Raw genomic sequence first — 22,123 nt, forward strand, 5'->3', positions numbered from 1 at the left:
AGAAGGCAAAAGACCTTTCAAATGAAAACTACAAACACTGTGGAATGAAATAAAAGATACAAATAAATGGAGATATCCCATGTTCATGGACTTGACCACTTAATATTGTTCAAATGTCCATACTATCCAAAGTGATTAAAAGTTTCCATGTAATCTCTATCAAAATCCAACGTCATTTTTTGCAGAAATAGAAAAAAAGCATTCTAAAATCTGTATGGAATCTCCAGGGATTTGAATTGCCAAAACAATCCTGGAACAGAAGAACAAAGTTGGAGGCTTCATACTTCCTGATTTCAAAACATGTTACAAAGCTACAGTAATCAAAACACAGTGGTGCAGGCATAAAGACAGGCACACCAGAACAAAATAAATATCCCAGGAATAAACTTCTCACTTACATGGTCAACTGGTCTTCAACAAGGATGTCAAGGTTACACAATGAGGAAAAGAAAGTCTTTCAACTAAAGATATGAAAACTAGATATCCAAACACAAGAGAATGAAGCTGGATCATTATACCATATACAAAAATTAATTCAAAATAAATCAAAAGCCTAAATATACGACCAAAACTAAAAATTCCAAGAAAATATAGGGGAAAAGTTTCATGATGTTGAATTTTGCAATGATTTCTTGGATATGACATCAAAAGGACAGGCTATTAAAGCAAAACAAAGGAAGTTACAACAAACTTAGAAGCTTCTACACATCAAAGGAAACAATGAACAGAGTGAAAAGGAAACCAATGAACAGGAGAAATTAATTGCAAATCATGTATCTGGTAAGGGGTTAATATCCATCCAGAATATATAAAGAAGTCCTACAACTTAACAATTAAGAACAAGTAACCTGATTTAAAAATGGGCAAAGGACCAGGGCACCTGGGTAGCTCAGCAATTGAGCATCTGCCTTTGGCTCAGGTTGTAATCCTGGGGTCCTGGTATCCAGTCCCACATCAGGCTCCTGAGTCCCACATGAGGCTCCCCATAGGGATCCTGCTTCTCCCTCTGCCTATGTCTCTGCCTGTGTCTCTCATTAATAAATAAATAAAATCTTTTTTAAAAAAGGTGGGGCCAAAGGACCTAAACACTTGACCAAAGATATGCAAAATGCCCAACAAGCATCTGAAAAGATGCTCAACATCACTAATCATTAGAGAAATTCAAATCAAAACTCAAATGAAATGCCACTTCACATCCATTAGCAGGGCCACTATTACAAAACAGAAAATAACCGTTAGCAAGAATGTGGAGAAATTGGAACCCTGTGCCTTGTTAGTAAGAATGTAAAATGGTGTGACCTCTTTGGAAAACAGTATGGAAGCTCCTCAAAAAACTAAAACCAGAATTACCACATGATCCAGCAATTTCACTTTTGGGTAGATTTTCAAAAGATTTGAAACTAGGATCTCAAAGAGTTACCTGCACACAAATGTTCACTGTAGCATTATTTACAAAAGCCAGGAGATGAGAGCAGCCCAAATATCCATCATTAAATGCATGAATAAAGAAAACGTGGTATATATTATATACATAAAGTAGAGTATTATTCAGCCTTTAAAAAGGAAATCTTATTACATGCTATTATACAGATGAAACACTCACCAAAAAACAAACAAATAAACCCCAAATACTATATGATTTCACTTATGAGACATCTAGAGTAGTCAAATCATAGAAACAAAAAGTATCAAGTGCTGAGGGGAAAGGAAATGGGAGATGTTCTATAGTATGGAGTTTCAATTTTGCAAGATGAAAAATATCTAAAGATCTTTACACAATGTTAATATAGTTAATACTTCTGAACTGTGAAGTTAAAAATGATACATTTTAGGTTATGTGTTTAAAGCACAATTAAAACAATCTTTAAAATTCAGTAAAAAATTAAAATATAGAATTTAGATTTAATCTAAAAATTTAATCAATTACATCATTGATTTTTCATAAAAGATGAGAATATCTCTACTTTTTTTAAAGATTTTATTTATTTATTTATTTATTTATTCATTCATTCATTCATTCATTCATTCATTCATGAAAGACACATGAAAGACAGAGAGAGAGGGTGGGGGGCAGAGACACGGCAGAGGGAGAAACAGGCTCCATGCAGGGAGCCCGACGCGGAACTTGATCCCAGGATCCCAGGACCATGCCCCGGGCCAAATGCAGGTGCCAAACTGCTGAGCCACCCAGGGATCCCTTTACATTTATTTTATAGTAAGAACTAGAAAGCATATAAGTTAGAGATATCAGTCATAAGACAGTAACAGATTAGATTATAAATGTGGACTTAATAGCAAACTGCGTTGAGGATTTTCTGCTCTTTTAAAAATTAAAATAGAATATATTTCAATACAAACCTGCATGGTGGGGTTTGCTTTTAACTGGTTAATAAGACAGGACCAAAGAGCAAATCTAAATAGAAGAAAAGCACTTAAAGTACTATTGTTTCTTTACTTATTTTAATATGGGAGACAACTAAAGTTTTAAATTTTCATTCTTATCTCTGTTTTTAAAACTTAGCATGACACAGATGTAAAATTATAATGGATACCATAATTAAAGAGAATTAGGACAGGAAAGAACAAATTCTTGAGATTTCTAGAAATGTCTCTCACAAAAAGAAAATATTAACAAGAATGAGTAGATAGATGTTCCACTTTGGGCATGTAAAACTGGCCTTACTCAAAAGCTAATTAAGAAAGGAAAAGAATTTGAAAGACTGAAGACCACCTCAATACTTTCCTTCAAGCATCACACACCCTAATTATTCAAATTAATATTTCTAATCTTTGGGAATTAATACAGTACTTGTTGTTTCCATAATACTTAGAGCTCTCCATGACAAACCTTTCAGGGACTGTAATATGAACAGTTGTAGATCTTGACTGTGGTAAAGATTACATAAACCTATATATATGATAAAATTGCACAGAATTATGCATGCATGTGTGCGCACACACACACACACACATCATGAATCCATGTAAAAACTGGTGAGAAATGATAAGGTCCATAGACTACTTAATAGAATTGTTATCAGTATTTTGGTTTTGATATTATACTGCAGTTATGTAAGATTTCACTACTGGGGGAAATTAGGTGAAAACTTCACAGGAGTGTATGTACTACTGTTGCAACTTTCTGTACATCTATAATTATTTCAAAATAACTTTAAAGTTAAGTAAAGAAGATGTCAAAATAAATGAAGACAGAAAAATCCTACAGTAATAATGATTACTACTGAAATAATTGTTATTGGCAATTAGTAAGTGCCAGGCAATGGAGCTCTTAACATAAAGAAATGTAATTTGCCCAAAGAGAAAAAAAAAATCCAGAGGAAAAGAAAGAAATTAAACTAAAAACTATAATGCAATACATTAGCAATATATTAAAGATATGTATTACAGAACTGAGGAAATAACCAAAAGCTAAAGGTAGACTATATATTGGAGTTTATGTTATGCCATGATGTTTGGACCTAACTGTGTGGAGGAAGAAAGAAGAGAAGAGGGCTACTCCAGGTAATGGAACACTAACATACTTCGGAGGAAATAAGAAACTAGACTAGGACGCTAGCAAGAATGTAAAAAGAAAAAAATATGGTAAGACGGATCCCAAAAAGATAACTTTAAAAATGAAATGAAAATTTAACTTCTAAAATGCCAAAAATAGATTAATATAAGTGTTGATATATGAAAACAGTAACTCAGGATTAGAAAAGAGTTAAAGTGCTAGAGCTATAGCTCCAGAAAGAACATACAGGAAGTGCACAGTATGAAAGCAAATTTCAGACCTATAATAAAGAAAGACTTTCCTAAGACTTTGACCATTTCCTAAGATTACCACTTAGAGCTAATTATTAATTAGGCAAAAATAGAAATTCTTACTTCTTGTCTTTTCTTAAGATCTTCTTTGGCTGCTCCAAAGCGTTTGGTTAACCTGGCTATCTTGGCCTAAAAAGAAAAAGCAAAAATGAAATAGAAATCAAGTAATATCATGGTACTAAAAAGGAACTCATTCATATATTACAAGAAACCCACAAAGAGCCTTATTTCAGCCAACTAGGCAAACTAGGGATTTCCTTGCTTTACATACCAAGGAACTTCTTAGGAAATAATCACCAGGGAAAAAAAGTTAATCATCAAAAAAAAGTTAATCATCAACTCAAAAAAAGCTAACGAATAAATGGACACATATATCCATTACTCAAAACTGTTTCTTGAATTCAGCAGCTACAGATTTACTTATTGCAGGGAGGGGGCAGGGGTTCAAAAAGTTATTTTCAGTTAAAACTATTTAAAATAGCATTTTATAAATCATAACCAATGAAATATTGTATCCCAGGGTATGCTAACAGCTTTCCCACTTCCATAAAAAAAAAAAAAACAGTCCACCCAAAATTTTGAGTATTCTGAATCTGTACAATTTAAGAGAAATCTAGTCTTCCTATCTAGGAACATAGTACATTACTATTAACTCAAATTTTCTTTTTCTGTCTTATGGTGTTGAAATTTTCTTTTTGGTTTATTCTTTACTTATTCATTTTAAATATCTACCATATATGAAACCTTTTTCTCAAATGTTCTCATTGTTCTTTGTTGATGTATAGAAAACCTACTGTAATGTTTTTCTTCAATCAGGTAGTTTCTAAATCTTTTTCATCAGTTTGCCAAGTTAATTCTATTGCATTCCCATCATTACTCTTAATTTCTTTCTCCTGTCATTATTTTATTGTGCAGACTGCCAACAAAACTCTAAATAGCAGCATAGATAATAGACGTCTTTACCCTGGTCTCAATTTCAATGTAAATACTTCTACAACTACTAAATATGATATGAGTTATAATTTGAACAGAGTTCCATATAACTTCGGCTTTCTACTTCCTTACTAAATAAAATGGACTTCATAGGTATAAAGTTATATATAATAAAGTTCTCTTACCTTAAAGAATCTCCTCTGGACCGCTGTCTCCTTTTTGAATCCTTATGTAGTTTATTTGTACTAACTATTTATATTTCAAAAATTAATCTACTTTTAAATCTTCATGAAAAAATAAAGTTTTATCCTCATTGCTCAACATTCAAAAAGGGCTAGGCTTTTTGTTATTTAACTCTTTCTTCCTTGTGGGGGCTTAGTTTACAATTGTTTTTTCCTAGTACTGGAGATGAACATATAATATTCTTTTAATTTCCTATTTAGTAGTAATGAATTTAAAATTGTAAATTTCCATCAATTAATTAATTAATTAATTAATTAATTTGTGAATTTCCCTTTGAATATTGCTGTGGCTTTAACTTACAGTTTTGATATGCAGTACTTTAATTACACTGTTTATCTAGAAAGTGGAGAATTTCCATTTTTACTTCCTGTCTCAAATTACCCGGAAATATGTTTTAGGGGAGCTACGGTCTCAGAGGGGGTAGAAAAGCTAAATATTTGTTGATAACTTCGATTTTTATTACACATTTGCAACTGACTCCACAGCAAATGACAACTTTCTGCATTTTAAGACTTTCTTAGAAGTTACTATAATTCTCATCTTGACAATGCATCAGAAATATACAATCTAAAAATTATACAACCTTTTACTTAAAAAATAATTAAAATCATGGAAATAACTTGAGATTTACTTAACAATTTAACATCTCTGAAAAAGTAAAAATTCACAAAACTTTTTCATGATTCAGGAAGCAACCAATCCAATCCCTTACAGTAATATATAAGATATTCCAATGCTGAAAATTATTTTCAGCTACTGTAAAATATGTTTAGTACACATAAAAGGAGCCAATAATTTAAAATACGCTTTAATAAAAGGATATGGATAAAAGTCATATCACAATTATTAAGACCTTAAAAATGATCTTCAATAATTCCAAACTAGCCCATTTTGAAAAAGAATAACTATGAAAATCAATAAAAATCTACTTTCCTGTATCTAGAGAAATTTATACTTTAAAAATTTTATCAGGAAAGAGAACTTCTGAACTTTCTTCTAAATTCTACCTAACACAATTCTACTCTCACCAAATTTTTCAATATATAGTAAAGTTTTACAGTATTGCAAAAGGATCATGAGTCTCTTAAAAATGTATTCTTTTAATAAATGCTGTCTTTAAAAAAAAGGACACTAATACTAAAATTAGTAATTATATTATTCCTGACAGCAAAATATCTAAACCCAATTTGTTTATTTTCAAATGTTTTAATTCTGAATTTTATAAAACTCATACTAGATTTTGCCAAAGTCAGTCAAATATAATAAATGAATATATATATGCAAATCAGGAAGATGTATTCATCAACTGCTGTGGAATGATACAGAATATATATAAAGTTGGATTTTCAAAAAAAAATAAATAAATAAAGTTGGATTTTCAAAACGTTTGTTGTCAAGTGTAACCAAGAAACAGTAAATAATTAAGCAAACTATATAATTACTTGGTGGAGTATGTGATATATAAGCTTTAGACACTGGAGAACTCAGAAGTAATAATAAAAATACTGGAACAGAGCGGCATCACCAAAAATGACTGAGTAGGTTATCTCAGGGTTCAGTCCCTTCCTAAAAGCAACTAAAGAGTTGACAAGCATTGTTAGAATCAATGTTTGCACAACTCTAGAATCTACTCAAAATCTCAGAACAGTGGAGCACCTGCGTGGCTCAGTTGGTATATAACTCTTAATTTCAGCTCAGGTCTTGATCTCAAGGTCATTAGTTAAAGCCCCATGATGGGCTCTACACTGGGCGTGGAAGTGGGATCTACTTCAAAAAACTCAGAATAGCCAAGGAAACACTTGGGGGAAAATAAAGCTGCTACTTTGCAGTAAGAGAACAGTGTTGTCTTTTAGATTGTGGATTCATTATTCCCCACACCCAGAGCAGCAGCAGCTGTGAAGATAACAGAATGCCTGCTTCAGGCTCTAGTGCCACAGGAAGCATATGGACCTTATCTTCACTGGCAACTCCCTTAAGGACCAAACACAAAGGACAGCCTTTGTTTCCCCCAATTGGAATAATTCTAAAGGCTGGAGCAGCATCTCAGACAGCTCTCCCTAAAAAGATTTAAAGGCAAAGGTATTGGCAGAGCAGCCTGGGGCAAAGGACAACAATTTGGATAAGCAATAGATAGAAAAGCCTGAGGAAAAAAGGTTGGTAAAGGTGACACATGGCATAAAACGACTCTAAAAGCTCTTAAATCAAGAAGACTATGCAAATGCCCAGGAAAGAAAAGCCTAAAATGGCCTGAAAAGACCCTAAACTTTCACTTAAGCCAGCAGGAAGTGAGGATAAGGCCAAGTTGAATAGAGTAAATTGTACTGAAGGAGTAAATCTGCAAAGATTGGGAAAGCATTCTTTTTCTTCTTTCTTTTTTCTTTATTCTACTCCAAGCATTTAAGGTAACTGTCAGAACATCACCTGAACACTCAGCTAATGAAATACAAACTTCAGTGTCCACATAAAACAAAGAATCTATACTTACCAAAAATAGTCTAGAAAAGTCATCAAAACAACAAACAACAAACTCTGGGTAATGGGGGGAAAAATCCTGACTCCCAGAACTAACACATTACAATAATTCAAAATATGCAATTTTCAACAACAAAAAATTAGGAGGCATACAAAGAAACAAGAAATAAGAAAGTACTGGCCATTGGCAGAAAAAATAATGAAAAGAAAGACAGTTCAGGTATTAGACTCACTAGACAAAGGCTTTAAATGAATTGAAGATCTGTTCAAAGAGCTAAACTTAAAAACACACACACATACTCACACACACACACACGAAAACCAGGAAAACAATGTCTCACCAAACAGAATATCAAAGAGCCAGAAAGAAAGCACAGAATTCTAGAGCAGAAAGTATAATAAGTGAAATAAAAAATTCAGCAGTAGGGTGCCTGGGTGGCTCAGTCAGTTAAAATGTCCGACCTCTTGGGCGGCCCTGGTGGCACAGTGGTTTAGCGCCGCCTGCAGCTGGATGTGATCCTGGAGACCTGGGATGGAGACCCACGTCGGACTTTCTGTATGGAGCCTGCTTCTCCCTCTGCCTGTGTCTCTACCCCTATATCTCCCTCTGTCTCTATGAATAAATAAAATCATTAAAAAAAAAAAATATCCGACTCTTGATTTTGGCTCAGGTCATAATCTGAGGATAGTGAAATCCAGCCCTGCATCAGGCTCCGTGCTGGGTGTGGAGCCTGCTTGAGATTCTCTCTGCTTCTCCCTCTAACCCTCCCCTTGTATACATGGTCTCTCTCTCTCTCTCTCTCTCTATATATATATAGATATATATACGCATACACATACATATATATCTTTTGTTTGTTACAGATATATAATATACATACAGATATATAGATAGATATAGATATAGATACAGATATAGATATATAGATATAGATATTGATAGATGTATCAAAAAAAAAAAAATCCAGCAGTGAGAGTTAACAGCAAATATGAGCAGGACCGAGCTGTAGAGAAAAAAGAGTTTTGTATACTTAGTGAAAATAAGTAGGTATAAATTTAGGAAGTTAAGTGCAGGTCAGCCCGGGTGGCTCGGTGGTTTAGTGCCACCTTCAGCCCAGGGCCTGATCCTAGAGACCCAGGACTGAGTCCCATGTTGGGCTCCCTGCAAGGAGCCTGCTTCTCCCTCTGCCTGTGTCTCTGCCTCCCTCTCCCTCTCCCTCTCCCTCTCTCTCTCTCTGTGCCTCTCATGAATAAATAAAAATAAAATCTTTAAAAAAAAAAAAGGAAGTTAAGTGCAATCTCCAGAGTAATCACTAAGGAAAAAATTAAGTAAATACACAAAAAGAAAACATGTAAGGAAACAAAATGGTACACTAGAGGAAAAAAATATGTATCAATGACAAAAGATGGCAGTAATGAGGAATTAAAAAACAAAAAGACTAGAAGAAAAAACAGAAGTCTTTCCTTATCAATAGCTACTTCGAATAAAAGTAAGTAGATGAAACCTTCCAATCCAAAGCCAGACTTCAGCAGGAGTGGATAATAAACCATGATCCAACTATATGCTGTCTATAGGCTTCATCAAAATTTAAAACTTTTATGCATTAAGGTACATTACGTTATCAATAAAGCGAAAAGAAAACTTAGAGAATAGGAGAACATATTTATAAATCATATATCTTAAGTGTTCAATACCTGAAATATGTAAAGAATTCTTATAACTCAACAACAAAGAGGCAAAAAACCCAAATTAAAAATGGGTAAAGGAATGTTTATAGCAGCAATGTTCACAAGAGCCAAACTGTGGAAGGAGCCTCGGTATCCATCGAAAGATGAATGGATAAAGAAGATGTGGTGCATGTATACAATGGAATATACTCAGCCATTAGAAACGACAAATACCCACCATTTACTTCAACGTGGATGAAACTGAAGGGTATTATAAGTCAGGTGGAGAAGGACAAACACTATATGGTCTCATTCATTTGGGGAATATAAAAAATAGTGAAAGGAAATAAAAGGGAAAGGAGAGAAAATGAGTGGGAAATATCAGTGAGGGTCACAGAACATGAGAAACACCTAACTCTGGGAAACGAACAAGTGGTAGTGGAAAGGGAGGTGGGCTGGGCATTGGGGTAACTCGGTGATGGGCACTGAGGAGGGCACTTGATGGAATGAGCACTGGGTGTTATGCTATATGTTGGCAAATCAAACTCCAATAAAAAAATATATACAAAATAAATAAAAGCATTAGAAAAAAATGGGCAAAGGACAAATAAATATTTCTCTAAAGAAGATACACAAATGTTCTACAGACACATGAAAAGATGTTCAACATTAATAATCATTAGGAAAATGCAATCCAAAACCACAATGAAATACCACCTTCACACTCAAATATAATAAAAACAGTAACAAAGAGAAAATAACAAGTGTTAGCAAGGAACTCTCACAATTTGCTATTGGAAATGTAAAATGATGTAGCTACTCCAGAAGACAGCTGATTAGTTAGTTCTTCAAAAAGTGAAACAAATTACCACATGACCCACAAAGCCACCCACATCTACGTATATGCCTGAAAGATTTGAAAACTGGTCTTCAAAAATTACTTGTACACAAATGATCATAGCAGGGCTATTCACAATGCTTAAAAGTTAGAAACAACTCAAATGCCCATCAATAAAGAATGCATTAAAAATTGGGTATTAGTAGCTGAGTTTTGGAGGAGTCAAAAGTTATACATGGACAGGGCATGTGGGTGGCTCAGCAGGTTAAACATTCAACTCTTGATTTCAGCTCAGGTCATGATCTCAGGGTTGTGAGATGATCTCCTGAGCATGGAGCCTGCTTAAGATTCTCTCTAGCTCCCCACTACTGCATCTCTCCTACTTCTCTTTAAAAAAACCAAAAAGAGAGAAAGAGTTACAAATAGGCTTTCAACTACACCAGGGGAGGGGATCAGCACCACAATCCCTGTATTATTTGAGTCAACTATTTATATAATACATACCCATAATATTACACAGCTATATATATTTTAGTTCTTCCTTAGTGATTACTCTGGAGATTACACTTAACATCTTGAATACCTACTTATTTTCAATAGCACACAAATATTTTCAATAGCATACAGATATAATTAAATACTACTTAACCATAAAAAGGAATGCAGTACTGATACATGCTACATTGTATATGAACCTTGAAAACATTATGCTAAGAGAAAGAGGCCAGACACAAAAAGTCACATATTGTAGGACTCTGTTCATAAGAAATGTGTAGAACAGGTAAATCAGCAGAGACAGAAAGTCAATTAGTGGTTGCCAAGGACTAGGGGAAAGAAAAACAGGGAGTAACATAAGGTTTTCTTTTGGCTTGATGAAAATGTTTTATACTAGATAGAGATGACAATCACACAACAATGTGAATGAACTGAATGCCACTGAATTGTAAACTCGAATGGTTATTTTGTTATTGGAATTTTATTTCCATAAAATACTAAATATTAGAACAACACAAAAAGAGAGGACTAAATTGAGCTCAGTAAAATTTAAGTAAATGGCATAGTAAGGGCAGATCCTTATAGCTAAGTAATGGGAGAAACAATATGAAACTGAAAGCCTAAAATAAAAATACTATGAACATTGATATTCTGTAGAGTAGTGTAGCAACTGGTAGGTATTAGGAAAAGTGGATCCAAAAAAGGAGATCCAAAAAAACTAAAAATACAAAAATAAATAAGATTTGAGGAATCTGGACTATATGGAGAAGAATGAAACAGTGTTTTAAAAAGGTGAACACAATGGTTGGGAAGGACCAGCAAGGCCTGTAGAACCAGAGTAATCATGCAAAAGGCTGTTGCTATAATCAAGGAATTGAACAAAGGAAATATATTTACAGTACTATACTTAATCTTTACAGAAAAAATCCACCCGTAAGTGGACCTGGGCCTTGTGAAAAGTGAAAGCAAGCAAAAGATAGACTTTAGTAAGAAATTTAACAAGTTAATTTGGCATCCCACTGTATATGTGAAATGATTGAGAGAAATCAATTTCCAAGAACTAAAAAATTATCAATGAGAAGAAAAATGGGAAGATATTCCTTGAAGATTGTTCTAAGAATTCAAGAATTACAAGTAAGAGGAACAATGGCATGGGGATTTATTTGTGGAGAAAAGACTGGTTTAGGATTTAAAGGATTCAGATTCTGAGACTACCAAGAAATATCAAAGTGAAAAGTTTATTGAGTGTTATGAGATCTGGACTTGCATGTGACATGCGAATACGGAAGTCAAAGTCTCAGATCTTAAAAGCACAAAATGAGAAACAACAAAATCACTTTTAAGTCTTCAAACATTTTAAAATTCTAATTCAAAACTCTCAACAAATGAGTAAAATAAAGTTTAAAAATTAAACAATACTTTCATTATTAGATCTAAAATAAAAGAAACATGACTAGTAATGTCCTAAATGGTACATTACAAAATTACTACAAAGATCTTATTTAAAAAGTCACACTTCAAAAAAAATAAAAAAATAAAAAGTCACACTTCAAACAAAATTAAAAATATGAAACCAAGAAAATAACTTTTAGGCTAAGAAATATAATACATAAATTCTAGTCACGTTTGGTTGCAATTTATTTTATAACCAGAATACAGTGACTTTGTTTTCATGGACCACTTTTCCTTCCATATAAAGTAAGGCTCTATAAGTGGTTTGCAAACTCAGCATCTATAGACTATGTTCGTATTTAAGACAGCCTAGTAGAAACCACACATTTACTTATGACAGTATGAATGTAGTGAGAAAAACTTCCAGTTTCTTAGTCTTGGAATAAAATGAATTACTACAGCATGTTATCATGTTCATTTCAGTTATTTAGAAGTTCAGACACTATATGAATATGTGGAGTTATATTTAATAAAAAATGAAAACAAATATAAACTAATACAACCCAAGATCCATGGCAGAAAAAGGGTTAATATAAAAATAATCACGATAAATATTTTTGCTACTTATGCTAAAAAATATCAGCCTTTCTTCAGTGACGAAGGCTCTCTTATGGGTTGAATCATATATCTGAAAAGTTCATATATTGAAGTTTGAATCCCAAGTATCTCAAAATATTACTCAATTTGGAAGAGAGGTCTTTACAAAGATAATTAGTAATGATGAGGTTATACTGGAGTAGAGTGGGCCCAATACAATATAACTCGTATCCTCATATAAAGGGGAAATTTAGGCACAAACACAAGTACAGTGCCATATGAAGACAACCAGTCATGGGTGATGCTTCTATAAGGCAAGGAATGCTCAAAACCATCAGTAAACCATCGGAAGCTAGGAGACACATGGAAGAGATTCTTTCTTATAGCCTTCAAATAGAACCAATCCTTCTAACACCTTGATCTTAGACTTTTAGCCTCCAGAACTAAGAGACAGTACTTCTCTGTTGTTTAAGCAGCCAGTTTATGGTACTGTTTTTATGGCAGTCCCAGCAAACTAGTGGTGACTCCTTTTACTTCTAATATTTAGCAGTTAAATGTAATTTAACTGTAATTAACTTTGAAAATGTACCTCCAAAAATAAGTTATAAAAATAATGACACATGGGTATACAATTCAAATCAGTATACAAACCTGTAGTTCAGTAATAACTGTTTTATGCCTCTTGTTACATTCAATCTTTTCAACTCGTGTTTTTAATTCCGCCAAAGTCTTATCAAATACAGCACACTGTAGCGCACACAATTTTTCTTCCAGCAACCACTGTACAACCTAAAGAGAAATATTTTTCTTTTTTACAGCAAGGAAGACATTTTAGCAAGCAGTAAACAGTAAACATTCTTAAGGACTAATAAGACAGTACTAATGTATTGATTAGCTTAATGTGAAAACATGCCAGCATTCAGAACACAATGTTATCTGCTGAAAGCCTCTACTTCTACATATATATCTACTATGATAGAATTACATAAAAACAAAATTTCCAGGGACCTGGGTGGCTCAGTATCAGTTAAGCGTCTGCCTTACGGCTCAGATCCTGATCCCAGGGTCCTAGGATCAAGCCCCCATCAGGTTCCCTGATCAGCAGGGAGCCTGCTTCTTCCTTGCCCTCTGCCTGCTGCTCCCCCTGCTTATACTCTCTCACTCTCTGTCAAATAAATAAATAAAATCTTTTTATTTCCAGAGGGTGAGATTATAATTTCCAGAAGGTGAAATTTTATGAATAATTTTAAATTGAAGTTTTAATATTTATTTCTAACACCTTCTACTGTGATTCAAAGGAGGTCAGTTAAAGGACCAGTTTTTAAAATTTCTAATCTGTTGCAGATATTTTGGTGAGACACTAAGAATATCACTGCACTATGAAATTTCTATAAAATACTTTTAAATACCTTACAATTTACATAATCTTATGGATCTATAACAAAAAAAATTAAAATCTTAAAAAAAAAGGACTAAATAAGCACTGTTACTTCCACATGACAAATTTTAAAAGCAAACTTTTAAAGAAAAACAGCACCTTTTTTTTATTTATTTATTTTTTTTTAATTTTTATTTATTTGTGATAGTCACAGAGAGAGAGAGAGAATGAGGCAGAGACACAGGCAGAGGGAGAAGCAGGCTCCATGCACCGGGAGCCTGACGTGGGATTCGATCCCGGGTCCCCGGATTGCGCCCTGGGCCAAAGGCAGGCGCCAAACCGCTGCGCCACCCAGGGATCCCAAAACAGCACCTTTTTATTGCCTCACAAATTAATTGCCTTTTTCTCATGTGAATATACTGTATATCAGTGGAAGAAGGACACTGGTCTAAAACCTGTTATTTATAATTTTATCATTAAATCTTTAAGACTATAAAAAATTAATTTCACTCAACTTTCATATTCCTCTTAAAAAGCATTTGTCATAAACACCTGTTAACACATTCTGGGAAAAAAAAAATATATATATATTTTTTTTTATTTCTATCTAACTCTAGTCTAATAGATATAGGCAGATGTTTTCAAAGTCTGTATTTTAAATTCTTCCTTTCCCTAGGCATTCTAATTTTTTTATTATTATTACTTATTTATGATAGTCACAGAGAGAGAGAGAGAGGGGGGGGGCAGAGACACAGGCAGAGGGAAAAGCAGGCTCCATGCACCGGGAGCCCGACGTGGGATTCGATCCCAGGTCTGCAGGATCGCGCCCTGGGCCAAAGGCAGGCGCCAAACCGCTGCGCCACCCAGGGATCCCTCCCTAGTCATTCTAAAGCTCTGTCTCTACTTTTTTTAACAGTGAGCCTAAAGAACATAACAAAGATTTACAAAGTAGGAACTTACAACCATGAAATCAGCTTATAATAAAGATTAAGTAAAAAAGATTATGAAGAAGATTAAAATATAAGACTCTAATATTTCCACTAAAGTTCAATATAGGGGATCCCTGGGTGGCTCAGCGGTTTGGCGCCTGCCTTCGGCCCGGGGCATGATCCTGGAGACCTGGGATCAAGTCCCATGTCAGGCTCTCTGCATGAAGCCTGCTTCTCCCTCTGCCTGTGTCTCTGCCTCTCTCTGTCTCTGTGTGTCTCTCATGAATAAATAAATAAAATCTTTTAAAAAAATAAAGTTCAATATAAAAGAAAAAAATATGAACTCTTTAAGAATCAGAAAGTTTTTAAAATTAAATTAAGAATAATAAGATCAACCACTTTCTTCAAGTTCTATGAAAAACCTAAATGTCAGTAAAATACAAAATAATATCAAAAACCTAAAAGAATAAAAACAGTCATGCTTTTTATTTAATATGGTTTTTAACTTATAATCTGTAATACCTTTTGTAGCTTCTGATTAATATCTCCTTTAGCTGTAATCTTCACTTGAAATTCTGCTTCATATTCTTCTTCCATATATCGACGACGTTTAGACTGTACATTGTCCATGTCCTCTGATTTAGAACGTTTTCTTCTAGAAAATTCACCTCAGAACAAAAAGTATAATGATTAGTCAGGTTTGCATTATAGACCCTAATGCCTCTTTTCTGTTCTCAACAAAATATTATTTCTAACTATCATAATATTATTTCAATCAGTTATTTTATGAATTATTTTTGAAATTAGAAAAGTGGATAGGTAACTTTTAAACTCTGAACTTGAAATGATTTTCAATATGCTACACAAGAACTCCCTCATGACTAAGCAATGTATAACATAAACATAAAACATTCTTTCCTTGGAAGTATATTAAGATGGAGAATCACCTAATATATCAATATGAGATTAGAAGAAATAATCTCATATTCATTCCCTTAGGTAAATAGTGAACATGAGTCCTCTGATAAAATGTAATACTCATTCTCATGTCATAGATTTCTAACTGTACAAAGATTTAATTATTTAATTCTTCCTCTTCAATACATTTTTTTCTCAGTAAATTTAGAAAAAAAATTCTTAATTATTAGCCTTAGGAAAATAACATAAGACTAGTTATTCTTTTTTCTTTTTGAAGATTTATTTATTTGAGAGAGAGAAAAAAACTCATATACTTGCAAAGGGGGAGGGGCAGAGGGAGAGAAGAGAATTTCAAGCCGACTCCCTGCTGAGCAGGGAGCCAACAGAGGGCTGAATCCCAGGACCCTCAAATTAAGACTCTCAGAATTTGACTAGAGCCAAAATCACAAGTCAAACACTTAATTAACTGAGCACCCAGGCACTCAAGGCTAGTTATTCTTAACATATCATAATGAATTCCAAGTAAATAAAAATAATAAAATTTCTATCATTATAAAAGTAAATTTGGTAAAGATATTCAAAGATCTTCACTTAGAAAATTTATATTTCAAATACTGATAACATTCATGAGATCATCTGTTTTTTTTTTCAATATATAAAAAATAAAAATACTAAAATCTCTACTTATTAAAGGGAAACATCCTTATGTGACCATAAGTATCCCTCTTCGCTTTTCTCTATATCCATGTATCTATATGCCTACTTTTAAATCCAGTTCTACTCTAGGACTTCTCTTACAATCATAACTTATATAGTCAGACATGGAAACCAGAATGACAAGGAGACACAGAACCTAGGTTTACTGACTTCTAGTCCAATGATAATCTTATAAACCTAACGACACCCAGTCCCATCAAGTCCTCCTTCCTGTGAAACTTAGGAAACTTAAGGAGACAGACACGGATTGTCATTGACTTCTATCACCCCTGACAAAATTTTTATAGTCTCACGCTCTAAACATAAATCTAAAACAATCTACCTCAATACATTAAGGTAGTACTTTATTAAATATTAAACATCTTTCTTATAGAATAATGAAAAGTATAAAAAAATAAAATACTAAAGTATATAAAATAGTAATTTTAAAAATCCTTGGGTTAGCAATAACAAAATGATTTAATTATGTTTACTAAAACCACAAACTTTTTAAATCATCTCATAGAAAGGAAATATATTACACAGCCTTAAAAAAAGAAACAATGAATTACTATTTTTCTAAACTAGTTCAGGTTTTTTGTACATGCTTACTTTTCTCAGAAGGTCTTTCATCTTCATTTATTACTTGCTCTTCTTCCTCAGGTTTGCTGTCCTTTTCATTAGTTTCTACTTCTGCTATAACAAAAAAATGGAAAAGGAAATCTTACTTCCATTAGAATTCACAGCAGCTCATTCTAATTTATAATTTTAGTGTTATCTATCCAGTCAATAAACTTCTACAAAATCAGTCTCAAAATATGAAATTTTAGGACTAAAAAGGGAGCATGGCATGGATTGGTAGAAATGAATGACCAAGTCCACTTTCAAATGACATTACAGGGACATCTGGGTGGCTCAGGCAGTTAAGTGTCTGCCTTCAATTCAGGTCATGATCCCAGTGTTCTGGAATCAAGCCCTGTGTTATTGGACTTCCTTCTCAGTGAGGAGCCTGCTTCTCCCTCTCCCTCTGCCATTCTCCCAGCTTGTGCTCTCTGGCTCTCTGTCAAATAAGTAAATAAAATCTTTTTTAAAAAATGCTCCTACAAATTCATAAAAAGCTCTTAAACATGGAAAAACTAACAGTATAAATTTTAAAAGAATCTTACTTAGTAATTTACTGTCAATAGTAGATAACTAAAATCTATTGTAAAACATTTAGATTCCATTACATTGAACTATTAAAACTGCAATACGAGAGTGATAATTTCAAAAAAAAAATTACAAAGTACTGCCAAATTCAAAACATCTAACATTTTAACCAGGCACATTAAATCACTAAGTTACTTTAATAGTTGTAAGATAGTTCGTAAAATAGAAATGGATAAGCTATTATAAAGATAACAAAAGTTCAACTTCCCCACTGCAACTGGCTCGCTCCCCAGGGGTTTCAATAAAGCATGCTGTTTCATCATATTCTGCAACCAAAATTAAATACATAATCACAAGGAATATAACATTATACAAAGATTCTGAAATGGCATTTCTTCTCTAGAAGCCAGGCACCCCTACTAAAACTATTTTTAAACTTTAAAATAAAGTATTAAAAATAAATAAATGGAAAATATATAAAATAAATATTATAAAATTAACTTTCCATTTAATTATACTCATTAGAAATATTTTAGGATTTCATCCCTCCAACTCCAGTTTCAATGAAATGAAAATTTCTTTTGCTTCCTTGTGGATTCCAAACTCATTATAAAGCAATTTTTTCTATATAGTTTTCCAAATCCTCTTGATTGGAATACTGAGGATGGTGACTCCTGAGCTTCCTAGTCCCCAGAGTATCCAGAGACATTGAATTACTGGGTTGCTTTTTATTTGAAAAATTATTGCTCCACTCAAAAAACATAATTATGGCTCCAATCAGAGTAACTACAAGCCAGATCAGCCATAACACAGCAGAGCAACTGGCCTGCCAATTTGATCTCTTTTATGTGTATGTTAGCTCCCTCTCCTCTTATAAATAGATCAAACTTAGCTTGAACTTCTTCCATTTTCTCAACAACCCCGTATTACCCAATTCCCATTTTCCAGATATGCTTGGAAGAAATGGCTAGATTTTCAACACTTTAAAGCAGTTATTGGAATTTTAAAATAGAATTAAAATTTATACGTGAGTTTTATTTAGTGGAAAGAACTTGGGATAAGAAAAATGGTTCTACAGAAAGGAACAAGGCCCCTATGTTTAATTTTTTGTTCACAAAGCCTCTATAAAATCTGAGAGTGGATCTGCTTTAACCCAGAATAATAATCAAAGGCCCATGTACATAGACATCTTTTACATAATCTCAAGTACTTCAAGAGATGCCTGAAACTCATCCAAAGACGTAGGTTAAGACTGTCTTTTTTTAGAATCTGTCCTCATTCATAGTTTCTGCTATAATTCCTATAGTACTGAGTACAGATTTATTGCAAATTAGACCATTTTCATATATAGTTCTACGCGTGGCATTCTTTCCTTTCAGCTAGACTAGACAATAGTAAGCTAAGAGCAGGTACTGTATCTTTTATTTTTGGTAACCCTAAAAACTTTGGGAAAGAGCTGAGACAAAGCAGATGTTTAATACCTATATGATAATCATTATCTTAAATAAGACTTCATAAAATAAAGGTGGAAAAAATGTACTTTTTCCATTTTTCCACTGAAAAAATAAATATTTTCAGTCTTGTGGACCGACCATATGGTCTCTGATGCAACTACTTAACTCTGTCCATGTAGCAGGAAGCAGTGATAAACAATATGTAATATATGAACACATGAGCATGGTTATATTGCAAAAAAAATTTATTGACAGAAACAGAGCCTATAGGCTATGGTTTGTCAATCTGTCTGAAACTCTTTGAGAATATTTAAAACAAAACAAAAAATTCCTATGGATTAATTAAAGATAATATATACTTTAGCAAAATGGACAAAGTACATGAACAGGCAATTTATAGATAAGGAAATACAAATGGTCAATAATAAACATATAAAAATTTTCAACCTTACAAGACATATCAGAAAAATGTGGCAATAAATTTTTGAGTTGGGACGCCTGGGTGGCTCGGTGGTTTAGCACCTGCTTTTGGCCCAGGGCGTGATCCTGGAGTCCTGGGATCAAGTCCCACATCGGGCTCCCTGCATGGAGCCTAGTTCTGCCTCTGTCTCTCTCTCTCTCTCTCTCTCATGAATAAATAAATAAAATCTTTTTTTTTTAATGTTTTTAAGTTTTATTTAACCAATACAAACTTCCAAATAATATCTCCTACAGTGGATTTTTGCGAACCCTTTTAAAGCAAAACTTGGGGGGAAAAATTATATTTTACTAATTCCAATTTTCTTCCCATTCTCTCTGAAACCCAATCTCAATTAGGTTTTCAATTCCACCACCTCGTGTCAAGGTCACATATGGATCTTCAGGTTATTAAATATTTGTCTTCCATCCTACTGGAACAAACAGTAGCATTTGATACATAAACAGAGTTGGGTTGATTATTCCTTCCTCCTTGCAACTTCCTCTTTATTTGACATCTAAGATATCAGAATTTCTTATTTTTCTTTCTACCAGAAAAGCTGCTCTTCCTTTTCTTTTTGGTTAATATACTCATTTGTTTTTATTATTATTGAAGTATAGTTGATGTAAGAGCTACTCTTTCTTGGTCTCCTTTGCTGGTTTTTCTTCTTCATCTCCCAACCTCTAAACACTGGAATTTCAAAAGCTCAGTTCTTGTACCTATTCTTATCTCCATTTATACTCCCTGAGGTGATCTCATCTTGTCATTCAACTTCAACTAAGGTCTATATGCTATCTACTCCTAAATTTTTCTAGATAGTCCAAGTCTCTGTTCTGAAATACCCATATCTAACTTGGGCAGCAATAGTCATTTGTAACTGATGTTCTTCCTATACTTCCCTTTCCAAAATCTGCTTCTTTGATCTTCCTCAACTTTGAAAAGAAAAACCTGCAATTTCTACACCAATATACAGGAATATGAGGTTCCACACAGAAAAGTTAAATACAATAAGAAACAAATGAATGTAAGTGGATTGAAATAATAAAGAACTTCAGCTGAACACAATAAACATTGGCAATAAATTATCAATAAATTTTAATTAACTAAACCACAGTAATTCTATAACTACTAACCTAAACTAAAAACAGACAAACCCCATGAAATTCTATTCCTGTGCAATTACCCTCATAAGCACTTATATTTATCTTAAAGAGCCAATGAATAGGGAAAAACAAATCAACCAGATACATTTTTCATTTGAAATAAAATTTGGAGGGAAACTGTAATCAAAATTTAGTGTAAAATATAGCTTAATCTAAAACAGATTTTAAATGTTAAGAAATAGCAATGTTTATACAATTAAAAAGTAGTTGGGGAAGAGCTCTCCCTCCTATTTCTCTATTAAGAAATAGAATGAGAGGGAAGCCTGGATGGTTCAGTGGTTGAGCATCTGCCTCTGGCTCATGTTGTGATCCCAGGCTTCTGGAATCAAGTGCCACATCAGGCTCCCAAGGGAGAGCCTGCTTCTCCCTCTGCCTATGTCTCTACGTCTCTCTGGGCCTCTCATGAATAAATAAAATCTGAAGAAAGAAGAAAAGGAAAAAGAAGAAAAGAAAAGATAGAAAAGAAAAGAAAAGAAAAGAAAAGAAAAGAAAAGAAAAGAAAAGAAAAGAAAAGAAAAGAAAAGAGAAAAGAAGAAAGAAAAGAAAAGAAAAGAAAAGAAAAGAAAAGAAAAGAAAAGAAAAGAAAAGAAAAGAAAAGAAAAGAAATAGAATGAGAAAGGCCAAGAAGGATGAAAAAATGGAGAATGCTGTAGCCCAAAAGCTAAAGAAGTGTCTCAAGAGGGAGGGACTATTAAAAGAGACTATCCAAGTGTGAGAGAATAGACAAAATTTTGGATTTAAATCCCTGGATTTAACAATATGAACATCAATGTCACTTCACTGAGAATAAGGATGGGGGACTGGCAAGGTGAAAATCAAAATTCAATTAAATTGAAGAATAAGTAGGAGGAAAAAAACAGCGCTAGCCTATTAACAGACCTTGAAGAATGACTATGAAAGAGAGGAATGAGATGGAACAGAAGCTAGAGAAAGAATACACGGCATGGAAAGTGAATGGAAGATAAACTAAGGCATGTACCTCTTGTACTGCTGTTTAAACTTGTCCAGAGAGATATCTTTATTTTCCTGGCCTTCTTAATAAACATATTATCATCTTAATCATCTAATGAGTATCAGTTATCATACAGTACTATGTAACAACATGACAGTATCTTTAGGCCTACTCAGTTTATCTGCAATACTTTCTTAGGTCTTTCTTTTAGTACTATAAAATTAAAATGGCTTTTTTATTTGCTGTTATCTTTCATTATTTCTTATTGCTGCTCAAAGCTATCATAACTGTTATATTTAAAACAAATTGGCTAAAGAAGTACCTGAAATGACAGAGGTTTATGTTTTCCTATTAGTACAGCACATAAATGTTAGTAGCTATAGGAAAGAGGTAGTCCCCAGTACTTCAGTTTATAATTCTGTGCTCTGAAAACATTAAAAATTAGTCAAGAATACTAGGGGTCCTGGGATAAAGCCCCGCATTGGACTCTCTGCTCAGCAGGAAGTCTGTTTCTTCTCCCTGTCCCTTCAGCCCCTTTGAGCGCTCTCTCAAATACATAAATAA

At 33.4% G+C, this 22,123-nt stretch overlaps 1 protein-coding gene across 25 annotated transcripts in view; it reads right to left on the reverse strand.

The window, feature by feature from the left end:
• The window catches only part of ATF7IP (activating transcription factor 7 interacting protein), a 112,287-nt gene that overhangs the window by 30,708 nt on the left and 59,456 nt on the right, over positions 1–22,123 (reverse strand). For 16 of the 25 annotated variants that reach the window (XM_072798932.1, XM_072798917.1, XM_072798918.1 and 13 more), the window contains 4 exons: positions 16,997–17,080; positions 15,293–15,438; positions 13,115–13,252; positions 3,889–3,954 (listed from right to left, as the gene is read on the reverse strand). In XM_072798932.1, coding sequence (XP_072655033.1) covers positions 3,889–3,954; positions 13,115–13,252; positions 15,293–15,438; positions 16,997–17,080 — 434 coding nt within the window. The remainder of the gene's footprint in view (positions 1–3,888; positions 3,955–13,114; positions 13,253–15,292; positions 15,439–16,996; positions 17,081–22,123) is intronic. The other 9 variants (XM_072798935.1, XM_072798928.1, XM_072798929.1 and 6 more) reach the window with 1 other exon arrangement.

This window comes from Canis lupus, chromosome 25 (assembly GCF_048164855.1).
Source record: "Canis lupus baileyi chromosome 25, mCanLup2.hap1, whole genome shotgun sequence".
Taxonomy (NCBI): Eukaryota; Metazoa; Chordata; class Mammalia; order Carnivora; family Canidae; genus Canis; species Canis lupus.